General features: G+C 42.6%; 1 protein-coding gene across 1 annotated transcript in view; it reads right to left on the reverse strand.

The window, feature by feature from the left end:
- Positions 1-4,622, reverse strand: part of TPRG1 (tumor protein p63 regulated 1) — a 122,498-nt gene extending 117,876 nt beyond the window's left edge. Inside the window, exon 1 of the mRNA XM_046003893.1 lies at positions 4,401-4,622. Within this exon, the coding sequence (XP_045859849.1) occupies positions 4,401-4,622 (222 nt within the window). The remainder of the gene's footprint in view (positions 1-4,400) is intronic.
- Positions 4,623-18,498: the final 13,876 nt, after the last annotated feature.

Raw genomic sequence — 18,498 nt, forward strand, 5'->3', positions numbered from 1 at the left:
GTTGGAAGGGCACAGTTCAGGAAATAAATAATGGTCTGGAAGTCTGTGGATAGGAAGCAATATCCCAGATACCCCATGAAATAACATGAGAGGTTTAAGGAATCAGATTGACTTCTTTTATGATCTGGTATGACCTAATGCATTAGAGAGGTATGATCTAATGCGTGAGGCTATGATGCTTAAAAAATGACCGTTGGGGACCTCTACGTGGCTGGTTCAGTTGGTTATGTGTCCGACTCTTGATTTTGGCTCAGGTCATGATCTCAGGGTCGTGAGATAGAGCCTCTTGTTTGCCTTGGATTAATTTAAACTTCCAGAGCAGTCACATCTTTGCATATGCAGTTTGACACTAATATAATTGACTTCTTTCTTATCATAACATTGAGTATCTGCTCTCAGCACCTAAGAAACTCAGTGCCATTCTGCCACAACAAGCCAAAGACTAACTTTCCTTTCTGGGTTAAAAGATATAAGTAGGAAGGGACATCTGGGTGGCTCAGTGGTTAAGCATCTGCCTTCGGCTCAGGTCATGATCGCAGGGTTCTGGGATCGAGCCCAGCATTGGGTTCCCTGCTCGGAAAAGAGCCGCCATCTCTCTCTTCCTCTGTCTCCCGGCTTGTGCTGTCACTCTTTCTCTCTGTCAAACAAATAAATAAAATAAAATCTTAAATATATATATATACACATATGTAGGAAACAACATGTCCATCAAAAGTTAATAAATTAAAGCATATCTCTATAGTGGAATGTTATTGAATGGTGAAAAATGATTTTATGGAAGTTTAGCTATTGACATAGGAAATATTTTTATGCAACCAATTGTACATGTGAGGAGGAAAGTAAAAGAGAATATACACCAAAATGTATAAGCACACACTCAATACACTTTAGTTAAAGTTGGGCAGGAAGATTGTGGTGACTTTTACTTTGCTTATTGACATTTTTTTTTTCAATAAACCACTTTCTGTGAAATGATCTTAAAACATTTAATAAAACAAAATGCTTGATCAAGGAACTCCTCAACTCATTTACTTACTGTTGTTCTAAATTTACAACCTATATGCTTTAAATTCTTGTACTGTAATAAACTTATTTCTTTTTAATTGCTTCGTGGGATCACAGAACTATGAATTGGAACTGGAAAACTTGGGTTCTAACCCTAGCTTTAGCGCTTGTTACTAGCCTCTTGGGGAAGTTGGTGCTCACTAATGGTTATGACATTGGAAAAGCAACATCCCTCTCTGAGCCTTAATGTTGACTAGCTCATTGGTGCTCCAGTTGTGGTCTGTGGACAGATTGCATCTTATTGCCAGAGGATATGTATAAGGCTTTCCTTCTAGGCCTATTGAGTCAGACGAGCATTATCACAAGATTTCCAGGTCATTTGTCTGTATGATGAAGATGGAGAACCAGGGGACCAGATCATCCGTCGATCTTGTTTCAGCTCTAAGAAGTGATACTTTATGATGAATCTTTCATAGATCTGAATCATTCAGAGCCAGGGTCTTATTGAATTTTTCCCTGAGAAGTGAATTAGTTTCCTTCACTCAAACCTCTTTACTACTATAGATGCTATGCATCTACATTTGTGTCTCCCTCTAGAAGTCATGGTGAGGTCGCTGGCATCTTAACATCATTCCCTATGACCAAATACAGAAATGGGAATGTCAAAGCAACAGGAAAGGAAGAAAGCATTCATTATAGCAATGAGATGCTGCTTATGAAACGTTAATAGACGTGCCATGCATTGTAGTAAGAATATTTAGAAAATCAGCCTATTTTTTCTAAAGATTTTATTTATTTATTTGACAGACAGAGATCACAAGGAGGCAGAGAGGCAGGCAGAGAGAGAGGGGGAAGCAGGCTCCCCACTGAGCAGAGAGCCCAATGTGGGGCTCGATCCCAGGACCCTGAGACAGTGACCAGAGCCGAAGGCAGAGGCTTTAACCCACTGAGCCACCCAGGTGCCCCGAAAATCAGCCTATTTAAACCTCTGTATAAAACTGGTATTTTATCCACTCATTGCAAATGAGGAAACTTATAGATAGATAAAGATATAGATAAAAAATATAAAAATACATATAAAGCATATTCATTACACTCACATGCTCACAGAATATTATATATATATACATATATATATAAATACACACACACACAAACACACACACACCCACACACACACTGTCTCTTGGTCTGAAGGAGAGCAAATGCTGAGTGCCTTGAGCATGTAGCCCTCTCAGCCCCTAAAGAGTCCTCAACTTTAAATTCATTAATAAGATTAGAAGCTTTCCCTCCCAACCTCTTGAGAATTTAGGGCTTGTTTCTGTATACCCAAGGGAGAAGATATTCTTCACATGGATTGGAGTCAGTCACTGGCTCCCTTAGGAAAGGGCCGTAAGTGGAATTGTACCCGATGGTGGGAAGAGCCCTGGACTTACAGACAGGAGATACGGATTCTAGCTATATCCATTCCACTAATATCCTGCTACATGGCCAGGTCACTTCACTCCCCTGAAGCTGTAATATGTCCACAGTGAAACAAGAATGTTAAGCCCTCCCCGGCCTACCTTACAGTGTCACTCCAGGGAACTTCACTGAATAAGTTACATAGAGCCACACAAATAGAAGCATCACTCAAAGAAAACTCCGTGGTGGCTTTAAACTGTCGATTTAGCTAAGCTAGAACTGCATTTTCTAGAATTTCCTTTCCTGTCTGTGTCCCAGTTAGAGTTGGCCACGAGAGACATTAGTGTCAGGCCTGCAAGGCAGAAGTGACACCTCGGTCATTTCCCTGCAGATCAGTGCAGGCCAGCAGCCACTGTGGCAGCCCGTGTTCACAGCTGCTTCACTGGACAGCATGGGGCAACTTCAGGCCCATCAGCAGAGGCAAAGACGACAGCTTTGCAGAGCCCCCCCGCCCCCAGCCAGCCCTCATAACGGCACCCGCTTCTGAGCGCGATGCCTCTCTTATTCCGTACCACTCATGGTTGTTATCTCATCAAGCTGTGACTGATCCATCATCATTACCCAAGATGAGATGACTTTAAGGGGGTGCTTTGATTTCCTTCCCAGATGTATCTTACAACTTAATTTTGCTTATTCAATAAAGTTCACAGGCTTTGGAAAACAAACCATATGCTCTGCATATGTTAACACGCACACACACACACACACACACACACACACACCACACACACTGAGTCAATTTAAACTTTTATCTTAACCAAAGATGTTCTAAAAACTGCCAAATCAGGATTCGTTAAAGCTTTATATATTGTCACATCTTAGCCACAATTTATTCATAAGATTGAGTTGAAAAAAATTTTTTTTTCAAAATGTGTCCCATGTATACTTCAAAACTGAGATGGTCTCCATTGCCACACTGTGCAATCCTGTTTATCCACTAACTGTTTGTGGCCTGTGAGCCAGCAATTACTGTGCTAACAAGAACCCTGAAGGATTGGGAAAGAACACTGACAAGTAGGAAGGAGAATTTGAGAGAGATAAAGTACTCAAACCCAGGAAGCACTCTCCACTTGTTCTAAATGCTAGAGGTTCAAAATTTCTTTTCTTTTCTTTTCTCTCTCTTTTTTTTTTTTTTTTTTTTTTTTAGGAGAAAGGGTGAGCAGGGAGGGGCAGAAGGAAAGGGAGAGAGAATCTCCAGTAGACTGGATGCCCAGGGCAGAGTCTGACATGGGGCCTGGTCCCAAACCCCCCAGATCATGACCTGAGCCAAAATCAAGAGTCAGATGCTCAACAGAATGAAACACCCAGGCACCCCTTTCTTTTTTATATCTAGACATACAAACTCCATACTCCATATCCATTACTCATTCTTCTATTTGCGTTCTCAGCTCCAATGTTCAGGAGAAAGAGCTCTGGTCCAGATAGCAGCCAAGGGTTTGGGATTTCGAAGTGCTACTCCCACACTATAATCCCAGCATCCCAGTGTAGACCCTGAGGTTCAACCTATTCTCAGCAAGGCTTTCTATTCCATCACCCCGTCTTTTTCAGACATGCAACAAATACCCACTCTGTGCACACAAATTTATATTCCAGCTGCTTGGGTTTTCTCTCCATAGGTCATTAATCTGTGGAGATGAAGTTTAACATGAACATGGGACTGAGGAGCCAAAGATCCACAGAAACCGAATAACCAGCTTCTCCTCAACACTACATGGTTATCAAAAATAGACGACCCTTAACTTCTCTGAAGTTCAGCTCCTTCACCTGTAAAATGTGACAAGGATCGCTACTCCATGGTTATTATGACTGTTAGGTAACAAATGTGAAAATACTTGGTAAAACTTGCAGCATGTATAAAGATATTAGAATATTTTAAAGAGTAGTCTTGTGTAGTATTTTAGAATGTCAATCTGTAGCCTCAAAAATTTTACCCGTGTAGCGAAGTACTTCCGTGAGACAAAAGGTCGTTGATAAGGATTGGGGTAGAGTGTTGATTCCGTCACGCTTGGCTGCCTTGAAATCTGCCTTGGCTCTGGGTCCTTGCTGGGGTCCCTCTCCTCCATGGACAGCTGGTCAGTCTCAGAGGGTTGGTCATCTCCCTCTTGCTTCAGAGACACAGGGTGGAATCCCTCAAAACTCCTAATCGTTGACATTTCTTCTACCTAAAACAAGGGGAAAATAAATCTCAGTAGAAAAAAAAGAGGGGGGGGGGCGCCTGGGTGGCTCAGTGGGTTAAAGCCTCTGCCTTCGGCTCAGGTCATGATCTCAGGATCCTGGGATCGAGCCCCACATCGGGCTCTCTGCTCAGCAGGAAGCCTGCTTCCTCCTCTCTCTCTGTGTCTACTTGTGATCGCTCTCTGTGTGTCAAATAAATAAATAAAATCTTTAAAAAAAAAAAAAAAGAAAAAAAAAAGAAAAAAAAGAGGGGGAAAGAAGTCACCTCTGTCCTTTGCTCTGGCAAAAAGTTGACAGTGTGCAAATGACGTTCCTGAAACTGACAAAAGCACCCACATGTTAAATAAACAAAGGCACTAATGAATCAGTTCAATAACACAGACACCACCACCGTTAGGCCATTGGAGGGGGGGTTGTAGGAGGGGTGGGAAGCAGAGACCCTCTAGACAGACAGAATGGGGCTGTAAGTAGATCCTTCCCCCGCACCCCCCCGCCGGCCTTGAATCCCAGAGGACAGGAAGCTGAGTATGGAGATGGGAGTATGAAATAATTACCAAGCAATCAATCTTCAAGATTTCATAGAATTTTTGCTTAAAAACCTATCAGCCTGACAACTTACTTAACACTTAAAAGGAATGATAATGCACCTTTTCCTATGCTGCTTGGGTAGTAATAGGGCACGAAAGCACTTAGAACTGAGCATATTTTACTCAAAAAACAACAATTCCAAAATTTTATCCTAAGGAAATAATGTAGACAAATGCCCAAAGACATCAATACAGAAGGTAGTTCATCACATGTCTAATAGCAGAGAAACACACAACTTTTTGTCTAATAACAAAATATTGTATGTAACAGTCACATTAGACACTCATACAATACTGTTTCTAATACCAAAAGAATATAGTAAAATGAAGAACTGGTCAGTAGGGAATTGGTTACATACATTATAGCATAAAGTGAAATATAATGTAGTCATTAAAAATGTAAGTGCAGGGCGCCTGGGTGGCTCAGTGGTTAAAGCCTCTGCCTTCGGCTCAGGTCATGATCTCAGGGTCCTGGGATCGAGTCTCACGTCAGGCTCTCTGCTCTGAAGGGAGCCTGCTTCCCTCTCACTCTCTCTGCCTGCCTCTCTGCCTACTTGTGATCTCTCTCTGATAAATAAATAAAATCTTTGAAAAAAAAATGTAAGTGCATATTTTTGTCATAGAAATCTATCTAAAATATATTGTTAATGGAAAAGGATTATGAATAATTGCGAATTATTAGATTCAAATGGGTTAAAAATAATTCAAAAAGAAAAAGAAGAAAGAAGAAAGGAAACCGGAAGTTGAATATGTACATACATGTATTATGTGTCAGGGTTAGAAAATATCTAAAAAGAAATAAAACAGAATATTCATAGTTATTTCTGGATGATAGGTGATTTTCATTTTTTATTTTTATAAATCTCTGGATGCTTGCAATGATTATATATGACTTAAGTAAAAACACAATAAACTTAATCTATTTTGTAAATACACAGAAAAATTGAACAAAATAAATAGAAAGCACACACTAGTCTAATAAAAAGCGCCCCTACATCAGGTCACCGTTTCCAAGCTGAGGCCAGATAGCCTGGACTGCAGTAAGTACACTGTCCGGGCTACACAGAAGGTGGGTTTTGGCCCTGCTTCACCGTGACTGGGAACACCATCTTATTCTCAAAGCTGCTTCAGTGTTCCTAATCAGATAAATCCCATCTGCTCGATTCCTGTGAAACACTAGACCATGAGAAACAGCCCCGACCCCAGCAAGTGTACATTCTTAACATTGGAATTAGAGTACTCAAGAGAGGTAAAAATAGTATGAGCATATAACCTATTGCCTAAAGCTGGACACTTTGGAGCATGAAAAGCGCACTATTAACAATTATGTCAGAACGAGAGGAGTAAACGGGGATTCTCTCAGACAGAGGTGGACGCACCCAGTCACCCTGCGATGTTTGAATGCAGGAGAAAACAAAGCTAGTTAGGGGACTCTGCAAGTCATATGACGGGTTCCCCCGTCGGATCCTTTCAGCAACCCTACAAGATGGTTTCACCTGTATCTTTCTGCGAATCACAGCATTTAGGGACCCACCCAGGGCACACTCAGATAGCTGTGGGGACATCTGGATGCCCACCCCGGGCTCCCAACCCGGCATCCAGACCAGTCCAGCGCACCCATCCTGAGGCACGCTGTGTTACAGCAGGATGGCTTTGCTGAGTCTTCAGTAATTTTTTAAGTTAAATGCACAAAAGGCAGCGATTGGCCTGTAAGAAATACAAGGCATACCCATAGAAGCAGGAGAAATCGCGTGTGCGTGCACTCGTGTGTGTGTGTGTGTGTGTGTGTGTGAGAGAGAGAGAGAGAGACAGAGACAGAGACAGAACAATCAGTGAAGTACTTCAGCCTCCCTGGCAGGTCTGCTGCCTCAACCACCCAACAGCCTGTTGGAAGGAAGCGTGTTTCTGGAGTTCCCTGTAACCTGTTAAGGAAGGTTTGTGCCTCTGGGGGAAGGAAACCCTGCTTCTGTATTTGCCACACTGCGAACGCATGCCTCACAACAGACATCTGCAGACGGCTCCTGTGCCTGGAAAACAGGGGGAGGACTTAATTTGCACCACTTCCTCTCCCTCAGGCTGTCTTCTCTGGAAACACTCTGGGAAGAGAATCAGAGCACTTTGAGACCAAGCTGTTTGAGATCCAGGAAAGAAGGAAACTCAGCTCCAGTTCAATTCTTAACAGCCATGAATCGTGTAAAATGGAGTCTGGCCGCCTTAATTCAGGATGATTCCAGCTCTGCTCTGGTCACGGGGACATCTTTGCGAGGACAGCAAACGTAACTTCCACTACAACCTCCCCAATATGAGGGGAATGCCCCACATCAAAGGGGCCAGTGCCACTCATCACCCTCCGTCCAGACAATATATCTCCCCAACTCAACAGATAAGCTCTTCTACCTCCGCCTGAATAGTAGACATTAATACTGAAAACAAACCCAGACAAATTAAAATGCTTTCGCTGCTTCACATGGATAAAGCATGCCTTGTGACAGACCCATTTGGGGCCATTTATAATTTAAAAAGATCATTATTCTCTAACACTCCATAGAATCTTAAGTATTAACATTTAGTACTCAAGTCGCACAATTTCTAAGGGAAGTAAGGTCAAAGCTTAGAAAAAAGTCCATGCTTTTTGACCTGATCTCATTCCAGGAAATTCTAAAGAAGCAAAAGGGAGTCACGTTAATTGCTTTTTGGGGGAGGTAATGAAAAACTAGAAATCAAGCAAACACCAAACAGCCAAGGAGTTGCAATGTCTGTCCAATTGATAGCATGCAGACATTTAAAATAACGTGCGGGGAGCCTGGGTGGCTCGGTGGGTTAAGGCCTCTGCCTTCAGCTCAGGTCATGATCTCAGGGTCTTGGGATTGAGCCCCGCATCCGGCTCTCTGCTCAACACGGAGCCTGCTTCCCTTCCTCTCTCTCTGCCTGCCTCTCTGTCTACTTGTGATCTCTGTCTGTCAAGTAAATGAAAAAAATCTTAAAAAAAAAAAAAAAAATAAAATAACATGCATAACCGTTGCCAGAGCAAGGAAGTGAAGGACATATCTTCCCGGGTGAAAAAAAAAAAAAAAAAAAAGCAAAAGCAAAAGATTTTCTCTAGATAGGATGATTTGAATAATTTTTTACATTGATAAAGACCATAAGGAAAATACTTAGATTTATTGAGGTAGTTGGATTGAAAGTGATTTTTTGCTTTAAAAAAAATTAAATTGTATTAGTGCTGCTTTTATAATAAAACATACAACATTTAGTAAATATGTTGATTTGTGAGCTCTGGAGACTTTCTGATATAATAAGAAACTGGCCCCCGACACAGAGGGCAGGAGAGATCAGACAAAGAGCAGTAGGTGGCCGGTTTAACAGGCAAGGGAACTTAATGTGAGTTGCCTTGGGAGCTTCAAAACAGGCACCTCTCTGCATATGCCTGCTAGAACCGTGAAAGTTTATTTAGTTTTTAAAGATAGATTTATTTATTTATTTGCTTATTTATTTATTTGTCAAAGAGAGAGCACAAGCAGGGAGAGCAGCAGGCAGAGGGAAAGGGTTAGAAGCAGGCTCCCCACTGAGCAGAGAACCCGATGTGGGCCTCGATTCCAGGACCCTGAGATCATGACCTGAGCTGAAGGCAGACACTTAACCAACTAAGCCACCCAGGCATCCTGCTTTCTTTCTTTCTTTTTTTTTTAAGATTTTCATAATCTCAAAAGTTTATGCACAGGACATACTTGGATTCCATCATATATAAGGTCAATATGGTCTCAGCAATACCTCCACTCTCTTTTCCTCTCTCTCTCTCTCTCTCAGCTGTGTCCTTCAAGTGGCTCCCACTGTGGGAATTGTGGGTGGAATGTACATTTCAAGGGCAGGGGATAGGGGAGAATTTTCCAATTGCCCTGGGGCTAGCTAGCTGGAAGGTCGACTAGTGGTCATACCTTCTGCATGACCTTCAATGTAATGCCAAGTAAATATCTCCAAAGTAGCGCAATTCTTCCTTCAATTAGATGATAAGTCTTCTATATTTTTCAGCTGCCAGCAAATTCAGAGCTAAATTTAATACAGTATTTCAGTAAATAACTTATTTCTGGGTCCTCATCTAAGTATACCTGCCTCACTGTATACATGCTTTCATCTATCTATGATCTTTGCTGATAGTATTTCAGAAGCACATGGGACATAAACTGTAGCTAGAAAATCAATGTCTAGTGCAACTCCTTTGTTTTGCAAACTTTGGAATGCTCAGGTGAGGGCCTCACCCAAGGAGCTTAATAGACTCAAAACAGGACTTCGGATTCTTGTTCACTGCTTCAAGTTGGAGCACTTAGAAGAGAAGCCAAGAAACAGTTACCAAACTTACATGTTGATCAATTGGAAACACTTTTGCCGAATGTCTCAGTCAGTCAGCTCTGCTTTGCTCTGGGCTGGGAGATAAAACTCCCAGGAAGCAACTTCTCCTGCATCCCCAGCAGGTACCCAGCACCCAACCCCGGGAGCTAAAGCTTTCTCCTCTACCTCGCACCAGGTTGACTTATCTGTTAAGTATGACAGGCACAGTGCCTATGGTCCACAAACCTTTTAGGAGCTCAGGAAACATGTCAATTTACTTTAATATCAGAAAAGACAATTTTTATGGTCAAAAGAAATGTTTTATTTAACGACACTATTTAACGACATAGAAATGTAAGTTTTAATATTGATAATGTTATGGTGGAGAGGGCCATAAAGACAAAAGATTTTTATTCTCATGGAAATGATAATGTGACCCCGAATCAAAGCTCCATCCTACTACTGACAATGGCTCCTTAATATTCCATTCTGGGGCTATATCTTAAACCATCAGATCTAGAAACATTCCCCACCCCTTCCAGTGCCTCCAAACTCCTTATTCTGGAAGATTCTGCTCCACCATGTACTGAAAGATTTCTGTCTTTCTGTCCTGTGGACAAACTGTGCAATCTTAAGATAATTATTTTTTGCTTTATTAAAATAAAAGAGACATCCTGAAGAGTTGACCCCAATAAATATTTGTTTTCTAGGAAAGTGTATAAAGAACTATGCTGAAAAGTTCTGGTCAGCTTGAAAGAAGTAGCTGGCCACACTGAGTGGCCACAACTCCAACCAGAGGCAAAGAAAGGGGGAGTTTGGGGTCTTTTTCCTTCTCACAAGAGTTTAATAAAGAATAGGACAGATATGACAAAAAGTATCACAGAGATACCAGTAAAATAGCAGTGAAACTCAGGCTGTTTCATGGTGAACCTCTTGTCAAGGCCCATGCATGCCACTCTCCAGCACTATCTTTCCCCTTTTTCCATCTGCTTCTAAGAAGTCCTTGGCTCTGCTTCCTCCCCTCCCTCTGCCTGCCTCTCTGACTACTTGTGATCTCTCTCTCTCTCTCTCTCTCTGTGTCAAATAAATAAATAAAATATTAAAAAAAAAAAAAGAAGTCCTTGGCTCCTCACCTTCTCTGCCTCCCTGGCAAGTCTGCACAACTGTTTCTTCCTTACTTTCTTTACTTTCCCTGGCTTCTCCCATGTAACTCCATAAGTCTCCATGGGATTGTTTTTAACCCTGTGTAACCCTATTGCAGGTGTCTTGTTATTTCTGTAAAGCTTTTGAAATTTTAATAGCTATTTAAGTATCCCCATTACCACCTTTCTGGGCCTTTGGGCAGACAATGCCTAGTTAGGAAACACTCATCTGTGCTAGCCTCCACATTTTGTCAATGAGGAAACTGAGGCCCAGGTGGGTTCTGTGTCTTCTCTGAACTTGACCAGTCAAGTCAATTAAGAAGAAGTGATAAAGAATGAAGTTATGGGGGCGCCTGTGTGGCTCAGTGGGTTGAGGCCTCTGCCTTCAGCTCAGGTCATGATCCCAGGGTTCTGGGATTGAGCCCCGCATCAGGCTCTCTGCTCTGCAGACAGCCTGCTTCCTCCTCTCTCTCTCTCTCTCTGCTTCTCTCTCAGCCTACTTGTGATCTCTGTCTGTCAAATAAATAAATAAAATCTTTAAAAAAATAAAAAATAAAAAAATAAAAAGAATGAAGTTATGGCCACCACCGGATTAAAAATATTATTTCCAGAGGATTATCTGTGGGCCAGCCAGGAGCTTAGGAAAGTCCATGGTTTGCCGACAAGAACTGTTACCTCTTGCCGATGAGGTAGCGCGGGGCTGAGGAGGGAGCGTGGGTGTAAGTTCCTGTGGCTTACCTTGCTTTTGAAGAAGTCAGCTGCTTTTCTGACGGTGACACATGTACCCACTAGAAGGGGTTAACAAGCTCGAGGCATATCCCCAAAATAAAAATCCACTTTTAATTCTGACATTTTGTAAAGGTAATTTATGTGAATTTATATGCGCAGCCTTTCCTGAGTCTCTGTGAGAACAGCCAAGGGATGTGAGGTGGAGAAACAATACTCTAACACCGCAGAACTCCAACAAGCCCTTCTCTGTGCCAGCTGAGATAAGAGAATTGGCAAACAAGCCTTCACAATTTCCATTTTGTACATTAGTGATAACATGCCAGCAGGGCTGCTCTGTATCCTGGGGGAAAGTTGAATGGATGCAGGGTCTCTTTGATCCCAACTGGGCTCTCCCTGGTGGGCAGGGCCTTGTGTTCATTCAGGGCCAAGGGAATGGGGGAAACACAGGTCCGGCATGAAGAAGGCATCCTCACTCACTCACTGGGTAACCCTAGGGATTACTAACCCTGTGATTCCTCGTCTACAAAAATGAGAAGCCAGACTTCATGGTTTGCATAAATGAGTAACTCATTTCAATTAAAACAGTTCCACTTCTCCGCTTTTGGACCTTTTCTGAAGTTTCCATGTGGAGAGAATACTATGTGAAAGTTTGAAAACTGTTCGAGTGATTATACCCAAGTTTCCTTCCAGCTCAATAGTGCTACAAGATTTGGACTTTTCTCCAGTACCCACAATATTCTAGATCTAAGTTTGGAGAGGTTGCTCATGTATGGTTTTCCCCATCTCATCGTCACTATGTGACTCCCATGAACATGGTAGTTCCCTTGTGATGCACAGTCTGTAGGGTCAGAAGAAGAGAATTGCCATGTCATGAATTTGGGTGCCCATTGTGAAGGCTCTGGGGTGTTTGGCCTCTGACTTCCCGCTAGTGCAAATGGCTATCTACATTGACCAGAGCTACTAGGGACATCCCCTGGGCACCTCACTCAAGCCAGGGCTGGAGACACACTAGGGCCCCAATAAGTCTTCTTGCATATAGGAAGGAAAACATGCAGAGATTTGCTGAGCCCCTCACACCAGATACTAATTTTTAAAGAGGGTTCTTCAAAAATGTATATGGAAAAGAACTGATAAAGACAAAGATATTGACTAGAAAATTTTGTGAGGTTACAGATCCCTTGTGACTCCCTGAGATTAATTTTCTTACACACTCCACAAACACTTCCACCAGTCTCCAAGGTGGGGTTATGGGAGGGCTTGGGTCCCTGACTTGTAGCACTTATCTTGCCATTGTGTCATCCCCACGACGTCCCTGTCTTCACTCCTGGGCCATGAGCAACTCTGAGCACTCATCTTTATAGCCCACACTTGGCATGGGCATGACAGAGAGCAAGTACCAAGTACAAGTTCTCAAACGGATGCTCTGCTTGTTTGTCTGTCAGGTCTAAGTTTGAAAGGCAAGGCTTCCGTCAGATCTATTGTTGCTGGCACATGACCTCATACTTCATACATGAGTACGTAAATGTTGGTGGGCTGAGTAATGAAGCCCTGTGCACCACATGAATGGAAACATCTTCTGGACAGGCACAGACACAGACACGCATGGAAGCACATTCCACAGTCTTTCCTCAGAGAAGCTCACAAGGTAGCAGATAATCACAGACTTTGGTGAGCAAGTCAGACTAGGAGAATGCACACAAATACTGTGGAACGAGAAGGCAGGATTAACAGGGGTGAGCGGAGGAAGGGCTGAGAGTGTGGAAAGTTAAAGCTGTAGAGAAAGGCGCTGTGGAGCCAACACCATTTTGGAGATGGGCAAGGCTATTCCTTGCACAGCTGTGAGGTGCGAAGAGCGTTGTGCTCAAAAGACGGCAGGTAATACGGTGTGTGTTACTGAAATGCCAGCTGCCCACCTCCAGCCCACACCCCTTGAGGAGTTGGTGACACTTGCTTAAAATTGCCACTCTCTGGCAGGATGAGAGTCTGAAGTCCTCCTCACACCTCCTCTCTGCTGTCACCACACCTCCATCCCTGCTGGAGCAGCTCCATCACAGGCAACCCAAATGCAGCATCAGGCTGGCCCTGTAGTGGTTCCACTCGCCCCAGATGCTTTGTGAGATTAACAACATCACCAAGGACTGAGAGAAGTCCTGGAGGGGTGAGTCACATTGCATACAGTCCAACTTTGCACCATTCATCTGTGTCTTCTTTCTTTCCAGGGTAAAAATTTCTTCCTTGTATGTTTATTATTTGAAGGACATATCTGTTTTATCCACATAGCCAAGTCACTCGGGTTCTCCCCTCCAGCACCCCAAATAAATGGTGTTCCCCCACAAAGATAAATTCTGGAGGTAGCTATTAATATAAACCTGTACAAGGGTTTTTGAGTTGGGGAGGAGGTGGCTGGGGATGTGCTTAAAAAAGCAGAAGGAAGCCAACCTATAAGCTAACCCATTAAGCCAGGAATCACATGTAATGACTTATCTCACACAGTAGCAGAGGTGTCCTAAATTTGCAATTGGCCTGACTGTGAAGAGCTTAGGACAGGAAGGGGACAGAAAGTGGTGGAATTCTCCTCCTGGAAAAAAGAATAATTAAGGCTAAATCATCAACCTTCCAATCCCCTCTAAAAGACCAGAATCTTTATTCTTTGACCAGAATAAAGATGCTGGGTCCGGATGATGTACTTCAAGGGGACTATAAGATCTCAAATATGGTTTCCACATACAAGTGAAAAAGAAAAGAGCAGAGAACTCAAAAGAATCAACAAAGGGCAACAATTCAGCCTACTGCAGCTTCTTTTCTTCCCACTCCAAAGTAAATATGTTCCCTGATTTTGAAGCCACTGATTCAGAAACTAGATGGTGATGAGGCTTAGAAATGAGAACAAGTCTCTTTCCGAGTTATTGGGATATCGCAGGGGAGTGTGTGGATTATGTCACCAGGATTACTACCTACCCAGCATTAGTTTCAGTGCCAGGGCGCCGTGCTAGCACACATTCCACAACCAGATGTTCCTGGATGGGAGCTTTGTTGAAGGAAGTCGCCCCCAAGCCTGGGTTTCCTGCTGGGCCAACTGTGACTTCTCACATAAAGATTTTGTGAAATTTGGGGAAAGACATTCATCCAAATGCTGACAACAGTATTCTCTCCAACACCTCCCCCCAAAAAACCTGCATCCTTTATTATTTTAATGACATTTTTATTAGAAACATTTTTTACTGAATTATGACATGCATTCAAAAAATCGTAAATGAAGGATCAATGAAGGATCATAAAATAAACACACCCAGGTAACTACCACATAGGTCCAGAAATACCATAGGAATGGCACATTGACAGGATTTATTTTTCTCAAAGCAAATATTCAGTCGGTTTCAAATGATGGCATCCAAGAGCACTGCCAGACATTTTGGATATCTGACAACACCCTCATTTTACAAATAAGAAACCAGATGCTCAGAAGAGTGACTTAGTTCAGGTCACAAAGCAAATTAGAGGAAGAGCAGGGTTTCAGGCTCCTCTTTCCTGTTCTTATAGCCCCAACTCCTAGGAAGGCTTAGCTGGCCTACGAAGAAGAGAAACCTACTCCTTGTGATGACTCCTTTCTCCAAGAATTCGAGGTTCACTCTCTCTTGGCTCCATAAATCTTATCTCTGAGGAGCTATCCTGGAGACACTCCTCTAAAGCCCACACAAATGATTGTTTCTTCTCTGATGGGTTCCTGGTGTCTATCTGACACATGGTAAAATATTTGCTAAATGAAATAATAAAGGGACACTTCACGATGTCAACCAATGCTTCTCAAATTCTTCCTCTTCTATTTCCATGATCAGACTGGTCATCTTGACCCATGCCTGTGAGATAACTTTCCCCTTTATTCTGAAGAGAGTGAGGGACCACCAACTGTGGTCCCAATGAGGAACAGTAAAAGGAACTGGAGAATTTTAGTTGAGATGAAAGAAAATATGGAGGACACTGAAGCACTCTCTTCAGATATCTAACAGATTGCCAGGAGGAAAAGGGCACATTTATTCCATTTGACCTTGGATGCATAAGGAAGGTGAAGAGTCTCTTGTTTTTCATGACCAAGCTTTAAAAAAAAAAAAAAAAAGGTCCACCCATGCTGTCTCTATTTAATTTTATCTCATTCACACCTGAACCCATAGAAATCTGTTTTTCAGTCCCATTGAAATATTCTCAGTGATGCTTTTGTGACAATCCAATAGATACTTTCCATTCCTTATCCTTCTTGATCTTCTTTAGCACAGTTGATTGTTGACATCATACTTCTAGAAATTCTTGTGTCCTTCTGACCCTTAGAACTGCACATTCCCAATGGTCTTTCTACTTGCTTTTTCACTGCATGTATTTCTTTCAGGGAGACCCCACCACAAACGCACAGCACACACCCACGTCTCACACGCTGGTTCTTGTCAGAGCACACTCGGGACGTTCTCTCTAAGCAATCTCCTTCATTCTTACTGCTTAGCCATAATCTGTAAGTCTATGACTCCCAAATCTGTATCTCCAGTCAGATCTTTCTCCCAAGCTCAAATCCATCTAAACAACTGCTTGATACATATGTCACCTTTGTTGACCCACAGGTACTGCAAACTCATTTTTAAAGTTTTTTTTTAATTTATTTTTATTTAGTTACTTGACAGAGATCACAAGTAGGCAGAGAGGCCAGCAAAGACAGGCTCCCCACTGAGCAGAGGGCCCAATGCGAGGCTCGATCCCAGGACCCTGGGATCATGACCTGAGCCGAAGACAGAGGCTTTAACCCACTGAGCCACCCAGGTGCCTCAGATTCATTTTATCCAAAGAGGAACTCATCATCTTCATATATCCCCCATAAACTTGTTCCTCCTTTTCAGTCCAATCTCAGTGAATGAGATCACAGCTATACAGTTGGCCAGGCCAGAAGTCCGCCTGATTCTCTCTTCTTCCCCAATACTTAGCCATCAGGCCCCTAGTCCTATAGCTCTTAATTCCTCAACATCTACTGAATTCTCTATTATGCCCCACTGCTATTGCCATGGCCTGATGGGCACCTCTTGTGGATCATTTAAAGGTCCACTAATTGCTCTCTCTCTAATACTTCCCTCTCAAATTCATGCAGCATATAGCAGGAAGACTACTCTTTCTAAAATACAAATCAGATTGTGTCACTGGCCAATTAACTTTCAATGAATCCTCATTGCACTCCAAATAAAGTAGGAGCTCCTGAGTATGGCAGGCATGATCTGAACTCCTACTCACCTACAGAGGCTCATGTCTCACCGAGTGTCTTCCCTCCATTTTCTTTTCCATCTTCTTCTCCCATCTTCCCTGCTATATCCCAGCACTCACAACCTGTGCTTCGGCCACACTCCTCTACCTTTAGACTCATAAATTCACCATGCTCCTTCTCAGTTCCTTTACCTGATAGCTCCCGTTGCCCTTCTTGTCTCAACTTAGAAAGCAGCTAGAGGCTTCCCTGATCAATCTTGCCTCATAACTTACATGCTTCTCCATTGTTTCTCCTTGTAGACTGTGTTTATCATTATGACAATACTTGACACACTATATCACAGCTATCTCTTAACTCTCCTTAACGTTCACATTATCCTCATTAGTGCATAAAATAGTTGATAGGGACAGGGTTTTCTTACTGTAATATGCTTAGCACCAAGTAGAGCACATAATCAACGTTCATTATGTGTTAGCTGAACAAATGGATCAGTCATAGATATCTTTATTCCATGGAGCACCCATGACAGAAAAGCAAAGGAGGTTCAGCTTAGAGAGTCTCTCTTCTCAGATGTGATGGAATCAGACCTGAAAAGAGAAGATTTGAAACCCCTTATTCTGAACCAGGCTCCAAACTGCCAGTTCCCATAAGTTTCACAGGAACAGCAATTTGGAAATGCAATTTTCCTGTGCTCTCCTGTGACCATGATCTTTTATCAACCAGTTCTTTAGTCATTGCCTGTAATTGGTCTCCCTGACTAGTCTGTGAGCTCTGGGAGGGAATGAACCATGGCCTCATTTGTCCTCTTGGATGCCCACAGGATACTTAACCCTATGTTCAGGACAGTGAGCTCAGTCACAGCAGATGTCACAGAAGACATCTGCACCACCAGAGACAGAGCAAGGAGAAAGTCACTTCTGCCTCAAACTACCGTGATGGGTAGATGACAAATACGACCACCTTTCCTGAAAGCAGGTCTAGGAATGGAAGGAGTAGAAGAGACCTTTTCCTGAAACCAAAGGGCAATATTTGGAAACAGACACTTGAAGGGGGTAGAACAAGATCAGATAGGGAAGTCTGGTCTTAAAAACCTGGTCTTAAAAACAGATACTGTTAACTTCTCATCTTGTTGGTCACCATAACTGAAAAACAATCCATGTTTGTTTGTTTCTTTAAGATTTTATTTATTTGATAGACAGAGATTACAAGTAGAGGCAGGCAGAGAGAGGAAGGGCAACAGGCTCCCTGCTGAGCAGAGAGCCTGATGACCTGAGCCAAAGGCAGAGGCTTTACCCCACTGAGCCACCCAGGCACCCTGAAAATCCATGTTTTAATAGTGAAATATACACTGAAGTCCAGTGATGAATACTAAACAAGACATCACATGGCACAATATTTTTTAGCTAGAAGAAAGTGTTAGAGTAATTTCATCCTAAGGCAATTTTGACCCAATTCCACTCCTCCTAGGGGAGAATGTTAACACCTGGGATTCAGCTTGTTCTACAAGATGCCAAGAGGATCCAAGTAGGTCCAGAGAACACCGCCCAGAGAGGGAAAAGGTAAGAGAACTAAAGCAAAGCATTATTCTCCCATGCAAATAATGAATGCCAGCATAGAGGTATAGAGAAATAAAGACAGTTCTGTTTCAAGAAGGACCTTCACATTCATTATAAAATGATTTAAGAAGAGTGGACAGGTCAGAATTCTAATGAATAAGAAGTAAAAAAAAAAAAATATATTGGGGCGCCTGGGTGGCTGTAGGTTAAGCCACTGCCTTTGGTTCAGGTCATGATCTCAGGGTCCTGGGATCAAGCCCCACATCGGGCTCTCTGCT

The sequence above is a fragment of the Meles meles genome, chromosome 4, assembly GCF_922984935.1.
Source record: "Meles meles chromosome 4, mMelMel3.1 paternal haplotype, whole genome shotgun sequence".
In the NCBI taxonomy this organism is placed as follows: Eukaryota; Metazoa; Chordata; class Mammalia; order Carnivora; family Mustelidae; genus Meles; species Meles meles.